At 38.7% G+C, this 24,006-nt stretch overlaps 7 protein-coding genes across 7 annotated transcripts; 4 read left to right on the top strand and 3 right to left on the bottom strand.

Annotated features, from left to right (window-relative positions):
• The first annotated feature begins 4,546 nt into the window (after positions 1 to 4,546).
• Positions 4,547 to 5,521, top strand: LOC123999537 (hemoglobin subunit beta-like). Its single transcript, XM_046305419.1, has 3 exons — positions 4,547 to 4,681; positions 4,897 to 5,119; positions 5,259 to 5,521. The coding sequence occupies exons 1-3, from the start codon at positions 4,590 to 4,592 to the stop codon at positions 5,385 to 5,387; spliced, it is 444 nt and encodes a 147-aa protein (XP_046161375.1). The 5' UTR covers positions 4,547 to 4,589; the 3' UTR covers positions 5,388 to 5,521.
• Positions 5,522 to 8,042: 2,521 nt separating this feature from the next.
• On the bottom strand, positions 8,043 to 8,920 carry LOC123999586 (hemoglobin embryonic subunit alpha-like). The gene is made up of 3 exons (XM_046305497.1): positions 8,778 to 8,920; positions 8,462 to 8,669; positions 8,043 to 8,275 (listed from the first exon to the last, which is right to left on the bottom strand). The coding sequence occupies exons 1-3, from the start codon at positions 8,870 to 8,872 to the stop codon at positions 8,147 to 8,149; spliced, it is 432 nt and encodes a 143-aa protein (XP_046161453.1). The 5' UTR covers positions 8,873 to 8,920; the 3' UTR covers positions 8,043 to 8,146.
• A 1,205-nt stretch (positions 8,921 to 10,125) lies between these two features.
• Positions 10,126 to 11,110, top strand: LOC123999527 (hemoglobin subunit beta-like). Its single transcript, XM_046305405.1, has 3 exons — positions 10,126 to 10,250; positions 10,486 to 10,708; positions 10,848 to 11,110. The coding sequence occupies exons 1-3, from the start codon at positions 10,159 to 10,161 to the stop codon at positions 10,974 to 10,976; spliced, it is 444 nt and encodes a 147-aa protein (XP_046161361.1). The 5' UTR covers positions 10,126 to 10,158; the 3' UTR covers positions 10,977 to 11,110.
• A 2,491-nt stretch (positions 11,111 to 13,601) lies between these two features.
• LOC123999410 (hemoglobin embryonic subunit alpha-like) lies at positions 13,602 to 14,551 on the bottom strand. The gene is made up of 3 exons (XM_046305186.1): positions 14,338 to 14,551; positions 14,021 to 14,228; positions 13,602 to 13,834 (listed from the first exon to the last, which is right to left on the bottom strand). Exons 1-3 carry the CDS (start codon positions 14,430 to 14,432, stop codon positions 13,706 to 13,708), a joined length of 432 nt encoding a protein of 143 aa, XP_046161142.1. The 5' UTR covers positions 14,433 to 14,551; the 3' UTR covers positions 13,602 to 13,705.
• Positions 14,552 to 15,685: 1,134 nt separating this feature from the next.
• On the top strand, positions 15,686 to 16,670 carry LOC123999523 (hemoglobin subunit beta-like). The gene is made up of 3 exons (XM_046305397.1): positions 15,686 to 15,810; positions 16,046 to 16,268; positions 16,408 to 16,670. The coding sequence occupies exons 1-3, from the start codon at positions 15,719 to 15,721 to the stop codon at positions 16,534 to 16,536; spliced, it is 444 nt and encodes a 147-aa protein (XP_046161353.1). The 5' UTR covers positions 15,686 to 15,718; the 3' UTR covers positions 16,537 to 16,670.
• A 2,475-nt stretch (positions 16,671 to 19,145) lies between these two features.
• LOC123999222 (hemoglobin embryonic subunit alpha-like) lies at positions 19,146 to 20,087 on the bottom strand. Its single transcript, XM_046304774.1, has 3 exons — positions 19,874 to 20,087; positions 19,557 to 19,764; positions 19,146 to 19,370 (listed from the first exon to the last, which is right to left on the bottom strand). Exons 1-3 carry the CDS (start codon positions 19,966 to 19,968, stop codon positions 19,242 to 19,244), a joined length of 432 nt encoding a protein of 143 aa, XP_046160730.1. The 5' UTR covers positions 19,969 to 20,087; the 3' UTR covers positions 19,146 to 19,241.
• A 1,117-nt stretch (positions 20,088 to 21,204) lies between these two features.
• On the top strand, positions 21,205 to 22,055 carry LOC123999221 (hemoglobin subunit beta-like). The gene is made up of 3 exons (XM_046304772.1): positions 21,205 to 21,329; positions 21,565 to 21,787; positions 21,927 to 22,055. Exons 1-3 carry the CDS (start codon positions 21,238 to 21,240, stop codon positions 22,053 to 22,055), a joined length of 444 nt encoding a protein of 147 aa, XP_046160728.1. The 5' UTR covers positions 21,205 to 21,237.
• Positions 22,056 to 24,006: the final 1,951 nt, after the last annotated feature.

Raw genomic sequence — 24,006 nt, 5'->3', positions numbered from 1 at the left:
GCAACATCCGCACTGAGCTAAAGGGTAGAGATACCTCTTTCAATGAGCAGGACGCTAACCTGGAAGCTTATAAGTCTTTAGAAACTGGTTTGAGGATTCTACTATGAAGGAGGGGCTCATGAGACCTCTTTGAGTCAGTTGTCTGGCAGAGAGCCTTGGTCTCATGACGCGCGCTCCTGACAGAGTTACTTCTCGTTCCAGTGCTTTTCTGAAGACAAAGGAATTCTCCGGTTGGAACATTATTGATGTTTTGTGTTAAAAACATCCTAAAGATTGATTCCATACATCATTTGACATGTTTCTAAAGGACTGTAACAGAACTTTTCGAGTTTTTGTCTGGATGAAGTGCCTGCGCCTCATGAAGATGGATTACTGGGCTGAACAAGCTAACAAGTGGCTATTTGGACATAAATGATGGAACAAATTAGTAATTTATTGTCGGACTTGGATTCTTGGGAGTGCCTTCTGATGAAGATCATCAAAGGTAAGTGAATATTTATGGTATTGTTTCTAACTTTGTTGATTCCAAAATGGCGGATATTCCTCTGGCTGTTTTGGGTTTTGAGCGCCGTTCTCAGATTATGCTTTTTCCATAAAGTTTTCTTGAAATCTGACACAGCGGTTGAATTAAGGAGAAGTCTTTAATTTTTAATTCTGTGAATAACAGTTGTATCTTTTATCAATGTTTATTATGAGTATTTCTGCAAAATCACCGGATGTTTTGGGAAACATACATGTATTGTGTAACATGATGTCCTATGAGTGTCATCTGATGAAGATCATCAAAGGTTAGTGATTAATTTTATTGATATTTCTGCTTTTTGTGACTCCTATCTTTGGCTGGAAAAATGGCTGTGTGTGTTTTAGACTTGGCTATGACCTAAAAAAATCATATGGGTAGATTAAAACATGATGGGTAGATTAACAAGCTGTTTATCTTTCATTTGCTGTATTGGACTTGTTAATGTGTGAAAGTTACATATTTCCCAAAAATATTTTAGAATTTTGCGCGCTACCTGTTCAGCGGAATGTTGTTGAGGGGTTCCGCTGCGCTACAAAAGTTAAATTGCTGCTCAGAGTATTTGCATTGCCCATCCCCCCTCTTTTACGCTGCTGCTACTCTCAATTACCTCAACTAACCGGTGCCCCTGCATATTGACTCTGCACCGGTACCCCCTGTATATAGCCTCGCTATTGTTATTTTACTGCTGCTCTTTAATTATTTGTAACATTTATTTACTTTTTTTAGGTATTTTCTTAAAACTGCATTGTTGGTAAGTAAGAATTTCACTGTAAGGTCTACCTACACCTGTTGTATTTGGCACATGTGACTAATAAAATTTGATTTGATTTGGAGTCACTTTGATTGACAATTACATACCATTACTAAATATGTTGTAATGAGACAATGAATATCCTTTCTTAGTTTTTATAACTTTAACGTTATTTACCTCTACCCTATGCAGTAGTGACCCGTCATTCACGGAGGTTTTATGCCACACATTTTCAGCAAAAAAATACATATACACTATTAGCCTCCACAATCCCCCGACCTCAACGAGTGCTCAGCATATGTGGGAACTCCTTCAAGACTGTTGGAAAAGCATTCCAGATTAAGCTGGTTGAAAGAATGCCAAGAGTGTGCAAAGCTGTCATCAAGGCAAAGAGTGGCTATTTGAAGAATCTCAAATATAAAATATATTTGTCTTCACTATTATCCTACTATGTAGAAAATAGTAAAAATAACAAAAATCCATGAATGAGTAGGTGTGTCCAAACATTTGATCAATATTAGAGAAATTCATTCCAAGTCCACATAACTAATAACAATAACCTAATGTAAAATTACATCCCATAGATTTCAATATGATAATTTGAAGTTAGTTAATTTATTGTATTTGGTCCTTCTGTAGCTCAGTTGGTAGAGCATGGCACTTGTAACGCCAGGGTAGTGGGTTCGATCCCCGGGACCACCCATACGTAGAATGTATGCACACATGACTGTAAGTCGCTTTGGATAAAAGCGTCTGCTAAATGGCATATATTATATTATTATATTATTATTATATATTATTATTATTATATTATTATTATTATATATATTATAAAACACTTTTCATGTCCTTTTTTTTAAATGTTGAGGTGCCGTTTTTTGTTCAATAGCCTAGGAAACCATGCTGCTGGTTGCCTGTGTGTTGAATTGATCCTTCACTTGATTGCAACTTGTCCATATGAACATCTTTCAGACAAGTCCGACGGCTCTATTGAACAAGGACAACCAAATCTGCTAAAGTGATTGTGTGATCTGCCATCGGCTAAACACAAAGGCCACAATAATTGCTACAAAACATGACTCCATTCATTTTTAGACCCGACAGCAGGCTCTATCAACCAATTACATTATTGGTTGATCTCACCCAGGTGCAAAAATGAAATAAATACAGCTATAGCGCATAATTGTGTCTGACAAACCCTCTCATCACTCATAATTATGTAGTTTCCCTTTAAGAACATACGTTGTAGATTAATAATATTACATTGCATTGTATTGTATTGCACACTCTAAACTTATTCCACGGATCCCTTGGCCAAAATTAGTCTAATCTATTGTTAGAAATACTCATTTGGAGATATGTCTGGACCCCGCAATACCTTCATGGATCATACTGGTTTGGTTTGATCCTCTGTTCCATATCCGGCCTACGGAAGCTTCACGACATGAACGTGAGCTCTCATACTGTACGTTCTCTGAGTTTTCTGTTGTGCCCATAGAGAATGATAGAGGCATTTAGTGGCCAAAAGCACCATTGAGGGCTTCCACCATGCTTCTGCCATTTTAAAGTGGGCCTCGTCAAAGTAGTCAACTGGGTGGGGATTCCTATGGGCTGTAGCCTCAATGGCGCTGCTGTCACAGACGCTAGAATGGCACAGATATAAAGATGAGTCCTCTATCTATATCTATGAGTGTGCCTCTTTGATAACTCCAATGTATGCTTAGGTATCTCTTATATGAAAGTGTGAGAGTGCCCTCTGCTGGAGATTTGATTGAGGGGGGAAATTATCCAGGAACTGCTTCCAATAAAAAGAAAGCACCACAACGTGCCAGATAGTAACAGCAGAGGGCGCTATTAGATTTGTAACAGGAAGACCTCATTTCTCCTTGATGCGTGGCTGTAATTGTACACATTTCTGACCATATTACAACTCTACTGATATGGAACTTATTAGGCCTATGACAAATATGAAACGTGTCGTATTGGCTATTGAGGATCGCTATTGTCAGTTTTCAATTGCCCACGAATTTACCTAGCCTGTAATCGTACTTTATTGAAATGAGATAATTATTAAATATCCATAGGCCTATACCCTACAGGCCCAAAAGGCACAATCAATAAAGGAAGATAACATGCCTAACTCCTTGCCAGGTTGTGGTGTATAACTATATGTTGCTTTGAGTTAAATCATATTCAAGTAAGTGAGGTACTTGGGGCCCTTGTTAAGGTCATCGGCACCATGAACTTTACCAAGTACCAATACATTTTAGCCAATAACCTGGTTGCCTCTGCCAAGAGGCTGACATTTGGCCGCAAGTGGATCTTACAGCAAGACAATGACCCCAAGCACACATCAAAATCCTCAAAGAAATGGTCAATTGACCACAAAATCAACAAATCAATATCAGTCTCGGAACCCCATTGAACCCCATTGAAAACCTCTGGTTTGAATTAAAGAGGGCAGTCCAGTCCATAAGAGCAGATGAAAGAGATCAATGATATGGAAATATTCTATATATGGGAATGGTCTAAGATCCCTCCCAGTGTGTTTTTCCAATCTCATTAAATATTTGAGAAAAAGGCTAATTGTCGCTACCTCAGAAGGGGAGGGTGCTAGGGTACTGAAAACAAATCATTTTGACCACAAGATGTTTAGATGTTGTCTTACTTGTATACTCTTTCTCTGAGCAATTATGTTAATAGGCCGATAAGATTATTTTTTATTTATATGAGGATAAAAATAAGAAACCCGCACACTGCTCTTACTAGTATCACTTTATATTTATATTTATATTTAATTTATTTTATCTTTATTAAGCTGTACTTATCGGCCTCGAGGCCTTCGTGAACAAGAGATAGCTCAGATGTGCGAGTGCCTAATATGAGTAGGCCTATAAAATAATATAATTGTCCCATTTTTTTAGCATACAATATAGCGCAGAATTTGTATTATTTATTTTATACAGTATTTTGTGCACATCTTAATAAAATCAAATTGTATTTGTCACATGAGCAGAATACAAAAGGTGTTGACTTTACCGAGAAATGCTTACTTACAAGCCCTTTTCCAACAATGCAGAGAAAGTAAGAAAAATGGGTGCCAATAATTTGGTCAAAAGTAAACCTTTCCATTCACATTACATTATCTCAGTAAAATTTGTGACGCTTGGCTTTACAGCCTACTAACATGACCACACCCATCGCTGTGTTTAGGGAGGAGTGTACTTAAAAAACGCTGCTCAAACAAAGTATAAGTGCACAGGGTTCCTTAACCTCCATTAAGAACCCTGTCAAAGCAACCTCATAGCCAGCAACATGGTTGAGTGGACAGACTTTGAGCGCGCCACAATCCAAAGCATCTTCTCAAAGATGGACTACGATGACGTGGGCCCCGCGGCTCTTTCCAGGTAGGCTACCTTTAATACCCTATTTGATGTCAGCGTTATGGTGCCTTCAACACTGTTGCCGACAAATGATTGGAATTAGTCATGTTGTTAACGCTTTTCAAGACGGGTTATTATTTGACATATCCGCGTAAAACGACAAAACAATTTATTTATGTGCATTGAGTGTATGCATATATCACATTTGTGTAATTATTGACTGTTAATTAATTATACAGGTGTCTGGTTGTGTACCCCTGGACCCAGAGGTATTTCGGTAACTTTGGAAACCTGTACAACGCCGCTGCCATCCAGGGAAACCCAATGGTCGCCGCTCACGGAAAGACCGTCCTGCGCGGACTGGACCGGGCTGTCAAGAACATGGATGACATCAAGGCCACCTACGCAGAGCTGAGCGTGCTGCACTCCGAGAAATTGCGCGTGGATCCAGACAACTTCCGGGTAAATTGAAATGTTCTACTTCACACAATGTACTTGCCTATCTATGGTGTGGCATAGATGGTGTGGCAGAATGCGTTTTCTTACAATGGTGTGGCAGAATGCGTATTCTTACTTGTCCATTTGCTCCTTTCTTTTGCAGCTGCTGGCTGACTGCCTTACTATTGTCGTTGCTGCGAGAATGGGTGCTGACTTCACCGCTGATGTCCAGGGCGCTTTCCAGAAGTTCCTGGCCGTCGTGGTGAGCTCCCTGGGCAGACAGTACCACTAGAGCCCCTCCACTCCGAGACGGAAGACCACCAGAGGACCAACAAGCCCGGAGGACCAACAAGCTAAGAGAACAAACAAGCGCAGATCATTTGTTTAGAGGCACATGTTGTTCCTTCTACTAAAGCAAATAAAATCTTCCGCAAATATCTTTTATCTGTGCTTTATTTTCTTGCATGAACATCAATATGGTTAATCAGATATTGATAATGTGCAATATATAAAAATATTTAGCAAATAACTAAAATATTTGCTAATTAACCACACTGACATGTTACATTAGCTGTGCATGAACAAACCAATGCAACTAATAAATACAACCGTGTGTTTAATGGTGCAGAATTGATACTATGCGTTTCAATGATATCAGGACTGCAATGATTAATTCCTGTTTAAACACAATCATCTCCTTCATAAAATTTGAAGATAACTTTTCATAACAGATCTGGTATTCAATGTTAGGTTAATGTATTAGTCTGGCAAGAAATTGTTGATTGGTTGAGAGTTTAAACCTAGACTCCCTAGTTGCTACAGTTGAAATCGGAAGTTTACATACACTTATGTTGGAGTCATTAAAACTCGTTAACAAACTATAGTCTTGGCAAGTCGGTTAGGACATCTACTTTGTGCATGACACAAGTAATTTTTCCAACAATTGTTTACAGACAGATTAGTTCACTTATAATTCACTCTCAGAAGTTTACATACACTAAGTTGACTGCATTTAAACAGTTTGGAAAATTCCAGCAAATGATGTCATGGCTTTAGAAGCTTCTGATAGGCTAACTGATATAATTTGAGTCAATTGGAGGTGTACCTGTGGATTGATTTCAAGGCCGACCTTCAAACTCAGTGCCTCTTTGCTTCACATCATGGGAGAATCGAAAGAAATCAGCCAAGACCTCAGAATTTTTTTTTTTAGAGCTCCACAAGTCTGGTTCATCCTTGGGAGCAATTTCCAAATGCCTGAATGTACCACGTTCATCTGTACGAACAAGAGTACGCAAGTATAAACCCCACGGTACCACGCAGCCGTCATACCGCTCAGGAAGGAGACGCGTTCTGTCTCCTAGAGATGAACGAACATTGCTGCGAAAAGTGCAAATCAATCACAGAACAAAAGCACCGTGTGGACCTTGAGGACCTTGTGAAGATGCTGTAGGAAATAGGGGGAGACTTGCAAGCCGAAGAGCACCACCCCAACCGTGAAGCACAGGGTGGCAGCATCATGTTGTGGGGGTGCTTTGCTGCAGGAGGGACTGGTGCACTTCATAAAATAGATGGCATTATGAGGGAGGCAAATTGTGTGGATATATTGAAGAAACATCTCAAGACATCAGTCAGGAAGTTAAAGTTTGGTTGCAAATGGGTCTTCCAAATGGACAATGACCCCAAGCATACTTCCAACGTTGTGGAAAAATGGCTTAAGGACAACAAAGTCAAGGTATTGGAGTGGCCATTACAAAGCCTCAATCTTATAGAAAATGTGTGGGTAGAACTGAAAAAGTGTGTGCGAGAAAGGAGGCCTACGAACCTGACTCATTTACATTCCTCTGTCAGGAGGAATGGGCCAAAATTCACCCAACTTATTGTGGGAAGCTTGAGGAAGGCTACCCAAAACGTTTGACCCACGTTAAACAATTTAAAGGCAATGCTACCAAATACTAATTGAATGTACAGTATGTAAACTTCTGACCCACTGGGAATGTGAGGAAATAAATAAAAGCTGAAATAAATAATTCTCTCTACTATTAGTCTGACATTAAAAAAGACAGGGAATTTTAACTTGGATTAAATGTCAGGAATTGTGAAAACTGAGTTTAAATGTATTTGGCTAAGGTGTATGTAAACTTCCGACTTCAACTGTATATCTATTTTGAGAATTAATAATATATACCCATTGATTCTTAAAGAATATAACTTATAAATGCCTCATGAGATCAGTTCAACTGTCGTACCCCATTAGAACCCAAGATATACGCTTGTTTTACTAATTTACTCTGATCGCAAAAAAATTCAATGTAAAACGACACTGCATAGCCTGTAAACATGGTTAAAACTATAATTTTTATATCATGGATAGTCAGTCCTTGCATCAATAGCTCTGTCTACGATTTTGAGAGTGGTCACATCTCTCTATGCCCACCCCGCAGCTTTTTACCAAAACAGACCATGACTACTTTTTCATTGTTTCAACTAAGGATTCTAGCTTTATCCAGATCAACATGAGATACATTTTTGTTTATTAATTAACCTAATTATCTAATTCATCATATTTGAAGGACTTTGTTATAACCTCAAATATATAACTTTGTTTATCAAATCGTTTTTCCATTGTGTTTATGTGGTCCTATGTCAAATAGTTTGTTCAATCTAGTTCTAAGTTCTAAGCGAGCCATTTGATTGATCTATAGGCTACTATTTCGACTTTGTTCCCCTTCTCTGATTTCATTTATTTACTTCTAAACTTTTACTGCTAACTTCTCTAAGCACCGCTTTGTGTGGAAATGTTTTGCATATAGTTTCCATTTTCTTTATGAATACCTTTTTGACTTTCGATGTCTTTCAGACTTGCAAACAGCAACTTATTTAATCATATCAGGTCCTGTGCTCTACAAAACAACGAATTAAAAACCAAAGTAAAGACCAAAAAACGTAATTATGTGCGTTTTGACATTTAATTATACTTTAGAACAATACAGAGCTGAGCACAGTGCTGATCAATGCTGCAATCCGTCTGGTCTGATGCCTTCTGTCCACATCTTATCGGTACTTCTCAGACAGAGCCCGGCCCACCGCTGCCAGGAACTTGTCCATGGCCACATGAGCTTCGGGGTTGAAATCATTGGGGAACAAGATAGCCAGCACCACCAAGATGTTGTGGGACAGGATCTACAGGACGAAAGGAATGGACATTAGTACGCTACATGTTTTAATAGGATATTTTATTTAATAATCTACGTTGTCCATTTTACTGTAAAGAGTACCCGATATATTTTAAATGCATTTTAACTATACATTTTCACTTGGTGTCAACGGTAAACAAATTATTATAAATAATGCTGTGACTGTCCTGACCTTGAAGTTGGCGGGATCGACACGCAGCGTGAAGGCATGCAGCTCGCTGAGGGCGAGGAGACCTGCGCTGATGTCGTCGATGCTGGCCACGGCTAAACTGATGCCTCCCATGATGGTCCCACCGTGCTTCCTGACTGGGGCAGAACCGGGGCTCAGGTCCTTCCAGTGGGAGAAGTAGGTCTTGGTTTGGGGGTACACAACCAGCGTCCTGCACCGGAAGAAAAAAACATGTCACGAAAGATGGAACACTAACACCAAACAGTCTACATTTTTACTTCAAAAACAGCTATAAGATTAGCAGCACGACAGCCATTACCTAGACAGAGCATCGCAGCCGATGTCTTCAGCTTTGCCGGCCACCTTGGCCCAGAAGGCCTTGACCATTTTCTTGTCCTTAGCGGTGAGACTCATGGTTGTAGTTAAAGACGATGCTGGAGTCGAAGTTCAGTGATGAGCTCTTACAAACGAAGACTTTTATATTAGCCGCGAGCCCCACCCAATGCAGACCCACCTCCAAGATAAACAAGATACAACATGTATTTTGTTCATGTTCAATAGGCACAATCCCTCTCAAGTTATTACAATTCTTTGCTTATTTTACTGGACAAAAACACAAGTTGGTACAATCCTCCATACAAGACGTACAAAGACATTGTTAGCACCTTTTGAGCAGCACACAATATCAAACATAAAACACACAGTGTAGAGATGGATAAAAATATATATATACATGTTTATGACAGTCATTGAAGTCTACGAAGTTTTTAGTATTAGAGATGTGTTGAGAGGTTTTTTAATGCTGGTAGTTTTCACAAGGGAGTCGGTCATTTCCCATATTTTATTTCAGTACAAAATAACTCAATATTCGTTTATTTATTTATCACTCTGGCTTTATGATATTTACCCAATAAAGAGAAGTCTAATTGTATTGTCATTAGCTAAATCGCCTGTATCATAAGTAAGAAATAGAAGCCTGTATTCAGAAATATCGAAAAGTTGACAGTAGAGATGCATTACCCCCAAATAGACTGGAATAGTGCAACTATACAAATAAATATTAAATGGGTTTGACCATACTAGCGCAGAATGAACATAGAGGTGAAATATCCATTCATTTGTTTAGAAATGTATTACAAAGATAAAAATGTCGTAATATCTTAATAGGCTATTTAATATATCTTAGTAATATATTAATATCGTAGTTATATCGTACTAATATCTGACTATAGGCATACACAGAGATAGTTGAAAAATGTTTCTCAAAGTAATTGAATCCCCAAGAAGTGTAACTAATGTGCAATAGGTCTATATCTTCAGATAGTAGGCATATTACACATGTATTTGCATGTGTTGAGAATGGTATATTTCCACACTGTTTGGGGCTTATTTTTGTTAATATTTCTAATAATGTAATAATTGGTATGTAACCTAATACTTAAATGAATGATTTCCTCATGGATTTTAGGACAATGTATTCTTTTCAAATGGCTTTTAAACATATATGGTAAACAGTAAAACTTCACATTATTATCTCAGTAAAATCTGTGACTTTTGGCTTATACAGCCCCTTACCATGACCCCACCCATCGCTGTCTTTAGGGAGGAGCGACCCGATCCTTTTAAAAACGCTGCTCAAGCGAAGACAAAGTGTAAATGATTCGTTAGCCTCTGCGAAAGAAACTTCAACAGCTAGCAACATGGTTCAGTGGACAGACTTTGAGCGCGCCACCATTCAGAGCGTCTTTGAGAAGATGGACTACGATGACGTTGGGCCCGCGGCTCTCTCCAGGTAGTGCGTTTAAAACTGTGGTCTACAAATTATTGGAATTAGTCATGTTATTATACTGTTATTATATTATTATGCGCTTGTTATTATGACTTTCAAGACGAAGTCGTATTTGTGACAAGCATGTAATTAACGCGTAATTGACATCTCCAAATTACACATTAATTGATTTCCGTAAGATATGTGTGTATGCAGATATCACGTTTGTGTCATTCTTAACGGTTTATTATTTCTACAGGTGTCTGGTTGTGTACCCCTGGACCCAGAGGTATTTCGGTAACTTCGGAAACCTGTACAACGCCGCTGCCATCCAGGGAAACCCAATGGTCGCCGCTCACGGAAAGACCGTCCTGCGCGGACTGGACCGGGCTGTCAAGAACATGGATGACATCAAGGCCACCTACGCAGAGCTGAGCGTGCTGCACTCCGAGAAATTGCGCGTGGATCCAGACAACTTCCGGGTAAATTGAAATGTTCTACTTCACACAATGTACTTGCCTATCTATGGTGTGGCATAGATGGTGTGGCAGAATGCGTTTTCTTACAATGGTGTGGCAGAATGCGTTTTCTTACTTGTCCATTTGCTCCTTTCTTTTGCAGCTGCTGGCTGACTGCCTTACTATTGTCGTTGCTGCGAGAATGGGTGCTGACTTCACCGCTGATGTCCAGGGCGCTTTCCAGAAGTTCCTGGCCGTCGTGGTGAGCTCCCTGGGCAGACAGTACCACTAGAGCCCCTCCACTCCGAGACGGAAGACCACCAGAGGACCAACAAGCCCGGAGGACCAACAAGCTAAGAGAACAAACAAGCGCAGATCATTTGTTTAGAGGCACATGTTGTTCCTTCTACTAAAGCAAATAAAATCTTCCGCAAATATATTTTATCTGTGCTTTATTTTCTTGCATGAACATCAATATGGTTAATCAGATATTGATAATGTGCAATATATAAAAATATTTAGCAAATAACTAAAATATTTGCTAATTAACCACACTGACATGTTACATTAGCTGTGCATGAACAAACCAATGCAACTAATAAATACAACCGTGTGTTTAATGGTGCAGAATTGATACTATGCGTTTCAATGATATCAGGACTGCAATGATTAATTCCTGTTTAAACACAATCATCTCCTTCATAAAATTTGAAGATAACTTTTCATAACAGATCTGGTATTCAATGTTAGGTTAATGTATTAGTCTGGCAAGAAATTGTTGATTGGTTGAGAGTTTAAACCTAGACTCCCTAGTTGCTACAGTTGAAATCGGAAGTTTACATACACTTATGTTGGAGTCATTAAAACTCGTTAACAAACTATAGTCTTGGCAAGTCGGTTAGGACATCTACTTTGTGCATGACACAAGTAATTTTTCCAACAATTGTTTACAGACAGATTAGTTCACTTATAATTCACTCTCAGAAGTTTACATACACTAAGTTGACTGCATTTAAACAGTTTGGAAAATTCCAGCAAATGATGTCATGGCTTTAGAAGCTTCTGATAGGCTAACTGATATAATTTGAGTCAATTGGAGGTGTACCTGTGGATTGATTTCAAGGCCGACCTTCAAACTCAGTGCCTCTTTGCTTCACATCATGGGAGAATCGAAAGAAATCAGCCAAGACCTCAGAATTTTTTTTTTTTTAGAGCTCCACAAGTCTGGTTCATCCTTGGGAGCAATTTCCAAATGCCTGAATGTACCACGTTCATCTGTACGAACAAGAGTACGCAAGTATAAACCCCACGGTACCACGCAGCCGTCATACCGCTCAGGAAGGAGACGCGTTCTGTCTCCTAGAGATGAACGAACATTGCTGCGAAAAGTGCAAATCAATCACAGAACAAAAGCACCTTGTGGACCTTGAGGACCTTGTGAAGATGCTGTAGGAAATAGGGGGAGACTTGCAAGCCGAAGAGCACCACCCCAACCGTGAAGCACGGGGTGGCAGCATCATGTTGTGGGGGTGCTTTGCTGCAGGAGGGACTGGTGCACTTCATAAAATAGATGGCATTATGAGGGAGGAAAATTGTGTGGATATATTGAAGAAACATCTCAAGACATCAGTCAGGAAGTTAAAGTTTGGTTGCAAATGGGTCTTCCAAATGGACAATGACCCCAAGCATACTTCCAACGTTGTGGAAAAATGGCTTAAGGACAACAAAGTCAAGGTATTGGAGTGGCCATTACAAAGCCTCAATCTTATAGAAAATGTGTGGGTAGAACTGAAAAAGTGTGTGCGAGAAAGGAGGCCTACGAACCTGACTCATTTACATTCCTCTGTCAGGAGGAATGGGCCAAAATTCACCCAACTTATTGTGGGAAGCTTGAGGAAGGCTACCCAAAACGTTTGACCCACGTTAAACAATTTAAAGGCAATGCTACCAAATACTAATTGAATGTACAGTATGTAAACTTCTGACCCACTGGGAATGTGAGGAAATAAATAAAAGCTGAAATAAATAATTCTCTCTACTATTAGTCTGACATTAAAAAAGACAGGGAATTTTAACTTGGATTAAATGTCAGGAATTGTGAAAACTGAGTTTAAATGTATTTGGCTAAGGTGTATGTAAACTTCCGACTTCAACTGTATATCTATTTTGAGAATTAATAATATATACCCATTGATTCTTAAAGAATATAACTTATAAATGCCTCATGAGATCAGTTCAACTGTCGTACCCCATTAGAACCCAATATATACGCTTGTTTTACTAATTTACTCTGATCGCAAAAAAATTCAATGTAAAACGACACTGCATAGCCTGTAAACATGGTTAAAACTATAATTTTTATATCATGGATAGTCAGTCCTTGCATCAATAGCTCTGTCTACGATTTTGAGAGTGGTCACATCTCTCTATGCCCACCCCGCAGCTTTTTACCAAAACAGACCATGACTACTTTTTCATTGTTTCAACTAAGGATTCTAGCTTTATCCAGATCAACATGAGATACATTTTTGTTTATTAATTAACCTAATTATCTAATATATATAACTTTGTTATATCAAATCGTTTTTTCCATTGTGTTTATGTGGTCCTATGTCAAATAGTTTGTTCAATCTAGTTCTAAGTTCTAAGCGAGCCATTTGATTGATCTATAGGCTACTATTTCGACTTTGTTCCCCTTCTCTGATTTCATTTATTTACTTCTAAACTTTTACTGCTAACTTCTCTAAGCACCGCTTTGTGTGGAAATGTTTTGCATATAGTTTCCATTTTCTTTATGAATACCTTTTTGACTTTCGATGTCTTTCAGACTTGCAAACAGCAACTTATTTAATCATATCAGGTCCTGTGCTCTACAAAACAACGAATTAAAAACCAAAGTAAAGACCAAAAAACGTAATTATGTGCGTTTTGACATTTAATTATACTTTAGAACAATACAGAGCTGAGCACAGTGCTGATCAATGCTGCAATCCGTCTGGTCTGATGCCTTCTGTCCACATCTTATCGGTACTTCTCAGACAGAGCCCGGCCCACCGCTGCCAGGAACTTGTCCATGGCCACATGAGCTTCGGGGTTGAAATCATTGGGGAACAAGATAGCCAGCACCACCAAGATGTTGTGGGACAGGATCTACAGGACGAAAGGAATGGACATTAGTACGCTACATGTTTTAATAGGATATTTTATTTAATAATCTACGTTGTCCATTTTACTGTAAAGAGTACCCGATATATTTTAAATGCATTTTAACTATACATTTTCACTTGGTGTCAACGGTAAACAAATTATTATAAATAATGCTGTGACTGTCCTGACCTTGAAGTTGGCGGGATCGACACGCAGCGTGAAGGCATGCAGCTCGCTGAGGGCGAGGAGACCTGCGCTGATGTCGTCGATGCTGGCCACGGCTAAACTGATGCCTCCCATGATGGTCCCACCGTGCTTCCTGACTGGGGCAGAACCGGGGCTCAGGTCCTTCCAGTGGGAGAAGTAGGTCTTGGTTTGGGGGTACACAACCAGCGTCCTGCACCGGAAGAAAAAAAACATGTCACGAAAGATGGAACACTAACACCAAACAGTCTACATTTTTACTTCAAAAACAGCTATAAGATTAGCAGCACGACAGCCATTACCTAGACAGAGCATCGCAGCCGATGTCTTCAGCTTTGCCGGCCACCTTGGCCCAGAAGGCCTTGACCATTTTCTTGTCCTTAGCGGTGAGACTCATGGTTGTAGTTAAAGACGATGCTGGAGTCGAAGTTCAGTGATGAGCTCTTACAAACGAAGACTTTTTATATTAGCCGCGAGCCCCACCCAATGCAGACCCACCTCCAAGATAAACAAGATACAACATGTATTTTGTTCATGTTCAATAGGCACAATCCCTCTCAAGTTATTACAATTCTTTGCTTATTTTACTGGACAAAAACACAAGTTGGTACAATCCTCCATACAAGACGTACAAAGACATTGTTAGCACCTTTTGAGCAGCACACAATATCAAACATAAAACACACAGTGTAGAGATGGATAAAAATATATATATACATGTTTATGACAGTCATTGAAGTCTACGAAGTTTTTAGTATTAGAGATGTGTTGAGAGGTTTTTAATGCTGGTAGTTTTCACAAGGGAGTCGGTCATTTCCCATATTTTATTTCAGTACAAAATAACTCAATATTCGTTTATTTATTTATCACTCTGGCTTTATGATATTTACCCAATAAAGAGAAGTCTAATTGTATTGTCATTAGCTAAATCGCCTGTATCATAAGTAAGAAATAGAAGCCTGTATTCAGAAATATCGAAAAGTTGACAGTAGAGATGCATTACCCCCAAATAGACTGGAATAGTGCAACTATACAAATAAATATTAAATGGGTTTGACCATACTAGCGCAGAATGAACATAGAGGTGAAATATCCATTCATTTGTTTAGAAATGTATTACAAAGATAAAAATGTCGTAATATCTTAATAGGCTATTTAATATATCTTAGTAATATATTAATATCGTAGTTATATCGTACTAATATCTGACTATAGGCATACACAGAGATAGTTGAAAAATGTTTCTCAAAGTAATTGAATCCCCAAGAAGTGTAACTAATGTGCAATAGGTCTATATCTTCAGATAGTAGGCATATTACACATGTATTTGCATGTGTTGAGAATGGTATATTTCCACACTGTTTGGGGCTTATTTTTGTTAATATTTCTAATAATGTAATAATTGGTATGTAACCTAATACTTAAATGAATGATTTCCTCATGGATTTTAGGACAATGTATTCTTTTCAAATGGCTTTTAAACATATATGGTAAACAGTAAAACTTCACATTATTATCTCAGTAAAATCTGTGACTTTTGGCTTATACAGCCCCTTACCATGACCCCACCCATCGCTGTCTTTAGGGAGGAGCGACCCGATCCTTTTAAAAACGCTGCTCAAGCGAAGACAAAGTGTAAATGATTCGTTAGCCTCTGCGAAAGAAACTTCAACAGCTAGCAACATGGTTCAGTGGACAGACTTTGAGCGCGCCACCATTCAGAGCGTCTTTGAGAAGATGGACTACGATGACGTTGGGCCCGCGGCTCTCTCCAGGTAGTGCGTTTAAAACTGTGGTCTACAAATTATTGGAATTAGTCATGTTATTATACTGTTATTATATTATTATGCGCTTGTTATTATGACTTTCAAGACGAAGTCGTATTTGTGACAAGCATGTAATTAACGCGTAATTGACATCTCCAAATTACACATTAATTGATTTCCGTAAGATATGTGTGTATGCAGATATCACGTTTGTGTCATTCTTAACGGTTTATTATTTCTACAGGTGTCTGGTTGTGTACCCCTGGACCCAGAGGTATTTCGGTAACTTCGGAAACCTGTACAACGCCGCTGCCATCCAGGGAAACCCAATGGTCGCCGCTCACGGAAAGACCGTCCTGCGCGGACTGGACCGGGCTGTCAAGAACATGGATGACATCAAGGCCACCTACGCAGAGCTGAGCGTGCTGCACTCCGAGAAATTGCGCGTGGATCCAGACAACTTCCGGGTAAATTGAAATGTTCTACTTCACACAATGTACTTGCCTATCTATGGTGTGGCATAGATGGTGTGGCAGAATGCGTTTTCTTACAATGGTGTGGCAGAATGCGTTTTCTTACTTGTCCATTTGCTCCTTTCTTTTGCAGCTGCTGGCTGACTGCCTTACTATTGTCGTTGCTGCGAGAATGGGTGCTGACTTCACCGCTGATGTCCAGGGCGCTTTCCAGAAGTTCCTGGCCGTCGTGGTGAGCTCCCTGGGCAGACAGTACCACTAGAGCCCCTCCACTCCGAGACGGAAGACCACCAGAGGACCAACAAGCCCGGAGGACCAACAAGCTAAGAGAACAAACAAGCGCAGATCATTTGTTTAGAGGCACATGTTGTTCCTTCTACTAAAGCAAATAAAATCTTCCGCAAATATATTTTATCTGTGCTTTATTTTCTTGCATGAACATCAATATGGTTAATCAGATATTGATAATGTGCAATATATAAAAATATTTAGCAAATAACTAAAATATTTGCTAATTAACCACACTGACATGTTACATTAGCTGTGCATGAACAAACCAATGCAACTAATAAATACAACCGTGTGTTTAATGGTGCAGAATTGATACTATGCGTTTCAATGATATCAGGACTGCAATGATTAATTCCTGTTTAAACACAATCATCTCCTTCATAAAATTTGAAGATAACTTTTCATAACAGATCTGGTATTCAATGTTAGGTTAATGTATTAGTCTGGCAAGAAATTGTTGATTGGTTGAGAGTTTAAACCTAGACTCCCTAGTTGCTACAGTTGAAATCGGAAGTTTACATACACTTATGTTGGAGTCATTAAAACTCGTTAACAAACTATAGTCTTGGCAAGTTGGTTAGGACATCTACTTTGTGCATGACACAAGTAATTTTTCCAACAATTGTTTACAGACAGATTAGTTCACTTATAATTCACTCTCAGAAGTTTACATACACTAAGTTGACTGCATTTAAACAGTTTGGAAAATTCCAGCAAATGATGTCATGGCTTTAGAAGCTTCTGATAGGCTAACTGATATAATTTGAGTCAATTGGAGGTGTACCTGTGGATTGATTTCAAGGCCGACCTTCAAACTCAGTGCCTCTTTGCTTCACATCATGGGAGAATCGAAAGAAATCAGCCAAGACCTCAGAATTTTTTTTTTAGAGCTCCACAAGTCTGGTTCATCCTTGGGAGCAATTTCCAAATGCCTGAATGTACCACGTTCATCTGTACGAACAAGAGTACGCAAGTATAAACCCCACGGTACCACGCAGCCGTCATACCGCTCAGGAAGGAGACGCGTTCTGTCTCCTAGAGATGAACGAACATTGCTGCGAAAAGTGCAAATCAATCACAGAACAAAAGCACCTTGTGGACCTTGAGGACCTTGTGAAGATGCTGTAGGAAATAGGGGGAGACTTGCAAGCCGAAGAGCACCACCCCAACCGTGAAGCACGGGGGTGCTTTGCTGCAGGAGGGACTGGTGCACTTCATAAAATAGATGGCATTATGAGGGAGGAAAATTGTGTGGATATATTGAAGAAACATCTCAAGACATCAGTCAGGAAGTTAAAGTTTGGTTGCAAATGGGTCTTCCAAATGGACAATGACCCCAAGCATACTTCCAACGTTGTGGAAAAATGGCTTAAGGACAACAAAGTCAAGGTATTGGAGTGGCCATTACAAAGCCTCAATCTTATAGAAAATGTGTGGGTAGAACTGAAAAAGTGTGTGCGAGAAAGGAGGCCTACGAACCTGACTCATTTACATTCCTCTGTCAGGAGGAATGGGCCAAAATTCACCCAACTTATTGTGGGAAGCTTGAGGAAGGCTACCCAAAACGTTTGACCCACGTTAAACAATTTAAAGGCAATGCTACCAAATACTAATTGAATGTACAGTATGTAAACTTCTGACCCACTGGGAATGTGAGGAAATAAATAAAAGCTGAAATAAATAATTCTCTCTACTATTAGTCTGACATTAAAAAAGACAGGGAATTTTAACTTGGATTAAATGTCAGGAATTGTGAAAACTGAGTTTAAATGTATTTGGCTAAGGTGTATGTAAACTTCCGACTTCAACTGTATATCTATTTTGAGAATTAATAATATATACCCATTGATTCTTAAAGAATATAACTTATAAATGCCTCATGAGATCAGTTCAACTGTCGTACCCCATTAGAACCCAAGATATACGCTTGTTTTACTAATTTACTCTGATCGCAAAAAAATTCAATGTAAAACGACACTGCATAGCCTGTAAACATGGTTAAAACTATAATTTTTATATCATGGATAGTCAGTCCTTGCATCAATAGCTCTGTCTACGATTTTGAGAGTGGTCACATCTCTCTATGCCCACCCCGCAGCTTTTTACCAAAACAGACCATGACTACTTTTTCATTGTTTCAACTAAGGATTCTAGCTTTATCCAGATCAACATGAGATAAATTTTTGTTTATTAATTAACCTAATTATCTAATATATATAACTTTGTTATATCAAATCGTTTTTTCCATTGTGTTTATGTGGTCCTATGTCAAATAGTTTGTTCAATCTAGTTCTAAGTTCTAAGCGAGCCATTTGATTGATCTATAGGCTACTATTTCGACTTTGTTCCCCTTCTCTGATTTCATTTATTTACTTCTAAACTTTTACTGCTAACTTCTCTAAGCACCGCTTTGTGTGGAAATGTTTTGCATATAGTTTCCATTTTCTTTATGAATACCTTTTTGACTTTCGATGTCTTTCAGACTTGCAAACAGCAACTTATTTAATCATATCAGGTCCTGTGCTCTACAAAACAACGAATTAAAAACCAAAGTAAAGACCAAAAAACGTAATTATGTGCGTTTTGACATTTAATTATACTTTAGAACAATACAGAGCTGAGCACAGTGCTGATCAATGCTGCAATCCGTCTGGTCTGATGCCTTCTGTCCACATCTTATCGGTACTTCTCAGACAGAGCCCGGCCCACCGCTGCCAGGAACTTGTCCATGGCCACATGAGCTTCGGGGTTGAAATCATTGGGGAACAAAATAGCCAGCACCACCAAGATGTTGTGGGACAGGATCTACAGGACGAAAGGAATGGACATTAGTACGCTACATGTTTTAATAGGATATTTTATTTAATAATCTACGTTGTCCATTTTACTGTAAAGAGTACCCGATATATTTTAAATGCATTTTAACTATACATTTTCACTTGGTGTCAACGGTAAACAAATTATTATAAATAATGCTGTGACTGTCCTGACCTTGAAGTTGGCGGGATCGACACGCAGCGTGAAGGCATGCAGCTCGCTGAGGGCGAGGAGACCTGCGCTGATGTCGTCGATGCTGGCCACGGCTAAACTGATGCCTCCCATGATGGTCCCACCGTGCTTCCTGACTGGGGCAGAACCGGGGCTCAGGTCCTTCCAGTGGGAGAAGTAGGTCTTGGTTTGGGGGTACACAACCAGCGTCCTGCACCGGAAGAAAAAAAACATGTCACGAAAGATGGAACACTAACACCAAACAGTCTACATTTTTACTTCAAAAACAGCTATAAGATTAGCAGCACGACAGCCATTACCTAGACAGAGCATCGCAGCCGATGTCTTCAGCTTTGCCGGCCACCTTGGCCCAGAAGGCCTTGACCATTTTCTTGTCCTTAGCGGTGAGACTCATGGTTGTAGTTAAAGACGATGCTGGAGTCGAAGTTCAGTGATGAGCTCTTACAAACGAAGACTTTTTATATTAGCCGCGAGCCCCACCCAATGCAGACCCACCTCCAAGATAAACAAGATACAACATGTATTTTGTTCATGTTCAATAGGCACAATCCCTCTCAAGTTATTACAATTCTTTGCTTATTTTACTGGACAAAAACACAAGTTGGTACAATCCTCCATACAAGACGTACAAAGACATTGTTAGCACCTTTTGAGCAGCACACAATATCAAACATAAAACACACAGTGTAGAGATGGATAAAAATATATATATACATGTTTATGACAGTCATTGAAGTCTACGAAGTTTTTAGTATTAGAGATGTGTTGAGAGGTTTTTTAATGCTGGTAGTTTTCACAAGGGAGTCGGTCATTTCCCATATTTTATTTCAGTACAAAATAACTCAATATTCGTTTATTTATTTATCACTCTGGCTTTATGATATTTAACCAATAAAGAGAAGTCTAATTGTATTGTCATTAGCTAAATTGCCTGTATCATAAGTAAGAAATAGAAGCCTGTATTCAGAAATATCGAAAAGTTGACAGTAGAGATGCATTACCCCCAAATAGACTGGAATAGTGCAACTATAAAAATACATATTAAATGGGTTTGACCTTACTAGCGCAGAATGAACATAGAGGTGAAATATCCATTCATTTGTTTAGAAATGTATTACAAAGATAAAAATGTCGTAATATCTTAATAGGCTATTTAATATATCTTAGTAATATATTAATATCGTAGTTATATCGTACTAATATCTGACTATAGGCATACACAGAGATAGTTGAAAAATGTTTCTCAAAGTAATTGAATCCCCAAGAAGTGTAACTAATGTGCAATAGTAGGCATATTACACATGTATTTGCATGTGTTGAGAATGGTATATTTCCACACTGTTTGGGGCTTATTTTTGTTAATATTTCTAATAATGTAATAATTGGTATGTAACCTAATACTTAAATGAATGATTTCCTCATGGATTTTAGGACAATGTATTCTTTTCAAATGGCTTTTAAACATATATGGTAAACAGTAAAACTTCACATTATTATCTCAGTAAAATCTGTGACTTTTGGCTTATACAGCCCCTTACCATGACCCCACCCATCGCTGTCTTTAGGGAGGAGCGACCCGATCCTTTTAAAAACGCTGCTCAAGCGAAGACAAAGTGTAAATGATTCGTTAGCCTCTGCGAAAGAAACTTCAACAGCTAGCAACATGGTTCAGTGGACAGACTTTGAGCGCGCCACCATTCAGAGCGTCTTTGAGAAGATGGACTACGATGACGTTGGGCCCGCGGCTCTCTCCAGGTAGTGCGTTTAAAACTGTGGTCTACAAATTATTGGAATTAGTCATGTTATTATACTGTTATTATATTATTATGCGCTTGTTATTATGACTTTCAAGACGAAGTCGTATTTGTGACAAGCATGTAATTAACGCGTAATTGACATCTCCAAATTACACATTAATTGATTTCCGTAAGATATGTGTGTATGCAGATATCACGTTTGTGTCAGTCTTAACGGTTTATTATTTCTACAGGTGTCTGGTTGTGTACCCCTGGACCCAGAGGTATTTCGGTAACTTCGGAAACCTGTACAACGCCGCTGCCATCCAGGGAAACCCAATGGTCGCCGCTCACGGAAAGACCGTCCTGCGCGGACTGGACCGGGCTGTCAAGAACATGGATGACATCAAGGCCACCTACGCAGAGTTGAGCGTGCTGCACTCCGAGAAATTGCGCGTGGATCCAGACAACTTCCGGGTAAATTGAAATGTTCTACTTCACACAAGGTACTTGCCTATCTATGGTGTGGCATAGATGGTGTGGCAGAATGCGTTTTCTTACAATGGTGTGGCAGAATGCGTTTTCTTACTTGTCCATTTGCTCCTTTCTTTTGCAGCTGCTGGCTGACTGCCTTACTATTGTCGTTGCTGCGAGAATGGGTGCTGACTTCACCGCTGATGTCCAGGGCGCTTTCCAGAAGTTCCTGGCCGTCGTTGTGAGCTCCCTGGGCAGACAGTACCACTAGAGCCCCTCCACTCCGAGACGGACGACCACCAGAGGACCAACAAGCGCTGATCATTTGATTAGAGGCACATGGTTTTCCGTCTACTAAAGCAAATAAAATCAGCAAAATAATATTTTCATCTGTGCCTTTTTTTTCTTTCATGAACATCAATATCGTGGCACATATAGCAGACTGATGGGCCTAATATGGTAATATGATTGGCTGTGGGAGTGAATATCGCAATAACATTGTTAACCAGATATAGATCATGTGCAATATATACAAATATTTAGCAAATAACAAATCTTTTTTTTTGCAATTACAATTAACAACACTGACATGTTACATTAGCTGTGCATGAGCGACCCATATAATGAAGACAAACGTGTGTCCAGAGATGCAGCATTGATACATTGAGTCAAATAAGAGCAGCGCTGCAATGATACATTTCTGTTTAATTACACACAATCGTCATTCATAAAGGTTCAACAGAACTTTTCAGAACAGATCTTGGTTGATGCATTAGCGTGGCAAGAGAGAGTTTAACCAGATCAAAATGCCATTAAAAATGTAATGAATAATAATACGTCAGTTGGTCAATAGAACCCTATAAAATACATTTATCAGAGGCACCTCCTAAAGTGTTCAGATAGGAATCGAGTCATTAGATTACAGATTTGTAACGGCATATTTCCTCCTCTTCGTCTGAAGAGGAGTAAGGATCGGACCAAGATGCCGCGTGGTAAAAGTGTTCATGACGATTTTAATAAGAAAAGCAAAAACAATAAACTAATACGTGAAATAACCAAACCGAAACAGTCCCGTGTGGCACAAACACTGACACAGGAAACAAACACCCACAAACCAACAGTGAAACCCAGGCTACCTAAGTATGATTCTCAATCAGAGACAACTAAAGACACCTGCCTCTGATTGAGAACCATACGAGGCCGAAACAGAAACCTAAACATACAAACACAAAACATAGACTGACCACCCCAAATCACGCCCTGACCATACTAAATAAAGACAAAACAAAGGAAAATAAAGGTCAGAACGTGACAAGATTATTAAATCAATGAATTAATCAACCAATATTCTTAAGAAATTCAACAAGCTAGACTGTCTGTTTATTTCATTTTACATCATCTATAATTGCAACATGTAACTTTTCACATTTTATGACAACTAAGCCCCATTGGTTTATAAAAATGCATTAACAATATGTTACAATTATAGCATGATCAGCAAAACCACTAGGTTATGTTTACACGTTATATATACGTTTTTATGTGTATAGGAAATGTAATTAATAAATCATATTAATCAGTTCATGATATATATATAGTCCTTAATTAGCCTAATTATCTGACATATGTTATTTTTGTATGTCAAATTGTTTTTGTTTATGTGGTCCTATGTCAAATACTTTGTTCAATATTGTTGATCAGTAGCAAGTTCTAAGCGATTATTGATTTCTGATTATTCTACTATTACAATTTTGTTCCCCTTCTCGATTTTTTTTATTTTACTTTTTAAACTTTTACTGCTAACTTCTCATTAATAGTAGACTGACGAATCAACTAATTAATCAACCAATATTTCTAAGAAATTTAACAAGATATACTGTGTATTTCATTTTAAATAGTGTAAAATGTGGCATTTAACTGTTCACATTTTATGGAAACTGAACCACATTGTGTAATACAAATAAATTAATAATATGTTACAAATATAGCATGATCAGCCAATCAAAATCATTAGGTTATGTTTTACGTTTTTGTTTTATAGATAATCTCAGATTATAATCTATCCATAATGTTTACAAATAATATGTTGGTAGTCGATCAAATCCTTTCCCGATGTTGTTTACAAGCATTTCGCTACACCTGAAATAGCATCTGCTGAACATGTTATGTGACAAATAACATTTGATTTGATTTGTTTGTATGTCAGATTGTTTGTTCCAATC

This window comes from Oncorhynchus gorbuscha, linkage group LG16, assembly GCF_021184085.1.
Source record: "Oncorhynchus gorbuscha isolate QuinsamMale2020 ecotype Even-year linkage group LG16, OgorEven_v1.0, whole genome shotgun sequence".
NCBI lineage: Eukaryota > Metazoa > Chordata > Actinopteri > Salmoniformes > Salmonidae > Oncorhynchus > Oncorhynchus gorbuscha.
Note: the sequence above shows the minus strand (reverse complement) of the source record. Positions and strands in the feature narration are given on the sequence as shown.

Bases quoted from the DNA above. Each gene is read 5' to 3' on its own strand.
- LOC123999410 (XM_046305186.1), bottom strand. From the start codon at position 14,432: ATGAGTCTCACCGCTAAGGACAAGAAAATGGTCAAGGCCTTCTGGGCC. The intron at 14,229-14,337 runs GTAATGGCTGTC...CTTCCGGTGCAG, and splicing joins GGCTGCGATGCTCTGTCTAG to GACGCTGGTTGTGTACCCCC. The intron at 13,835-14,020 runs GTCAGGACAGTC...TTCGTCCTGTAG, and splicing joins TCGATCCCGCCAACTTCAAG to ATCCTGTCCCACAACATCTT.
- LOC123999222 (XM_046304774.1), bottom strand. From the start codon at position 19,968: ATGAGTCTCACCGCTAAGGACAAGAAAATGGTCAAGGCCTTCTGGGCC. The intron at 19,765-19,873 runs GTAATGGCTGTC...CTTCCGGTGCAG, and splicing joins GGCTGCGATGCTCTGTCTAG to GACGCTGGTTGTGTACCCCC. The intron at 19,371-19,556 runs GTCAGGACAGTC...TTCGTCCTGTAG, and splicing joins TCGATCCCGCCAACTTCAAG to ATCCTGTCCCACAACATCTT.
- LOC123999523 (XM_046305397.1), top strand. From the start codon at position 15,719: ATGGTTCAGTGGACAGACTTTGAGCGCGCCACCATTCAGAGCGTCTTT. The intron at 15,811-16,045 runs GTAGTGCGTTTA...TTATTTCTACAG, and splicing joins GGGCCCGCGGCTCTCTCCAG to GTGTCTGGTTGTGTACCCCT. The intron at 16,269-16,407 runs GTAAATTGAAAT...TTTCTTTTGCAG, and splicing joins TGGATCCAGACAACTTCCGG to CTGCTGGCTGACTGCCTTAC.
- LOC123999221 (XM_046304772.1), top strand. From the start codon at position 21,238: ATGGTTCAGTGGACAGACTTTGAGCGCGCCACCATTCAGAGCGTCTTT. The intron at 21,330-21,564 runs GTAGTGCGTTTA...TTATTTCTACAG, and splicing joins GGGCCCGCGGCTCTCTCCAG to GTGTCTGGTTGTGTACCCCT. The intron at 21,788-21,926 runs GTAAATTGAAAT...TTTCTTTTGCAG, and splicing joins TGGATCCAGACAACTTCCGG to CTGCTGGCTGACTGCCTTAC.
- LOC123999586 (XM_046305497.1), bottom strand. From the start codon at position 8,872: ATGAGTCTCACCGCTAAGGACAAGAAAATGGTCAAGGCCTTCTGGGCC. The intron at 8,670-8,777 runs GTAATGGCTGTC...CTTCCGGTGCAG, and splicing joins GGCTGCGATGCTCTGTCTAG to GACGCTGGTTGTGTACCCCC. The intron at 8,276-8,461 runs GTCAGGACAGTC...TTCGTCCTGTAG, and splicing joins TCGATCCCGCCAACTTCAAG to ATCCTGTCCCACAACATCTT.
- LOC123999527 (XM_046305405.1), top strand. From the start codon at position 10,159: ATGGTTCAGTGGACAGACTTTGAGCGCGCCACCATTCAGAGCGTCTTT. The intron at 10,251-10,485 runs GTAGTGCGTTTA...TTATTTCTACAG, and splicing joins GGGCCCGCGGCTCTCTCCAG to GTGTCTGGTTGTGTACCCCT. The intron at 10,709-10,847 runs GTAAATTGAAAT...TTTCTTTTGCAG, and splicing joins TGGATCCAGACAACTTCCGG to CTGCTGGCTGACTGCCTTAC.
- LOC123999537 (XM_046305419.1), top strand. From the start codon at position 4,590: ATGGTTGAGTGGACAGACTTTGAGCGCGCCACAATCCAAAGCATCTTC. The intron at 4,682-4,896 runs GTAGGCTACCTT...TTAATTATACAG, and splicing joins GGCCCCGCGGCTCTTTCCAG to GTGTCTGGTTGTGTACCCCT. The intron at 5,120-5,258 runs GTAAATTGAAAT...TTTCTTTTGCAG, and splicing joins TGGATCCAGACAACTTCCGG to CTGCTGGCTGACTGCCTTAC.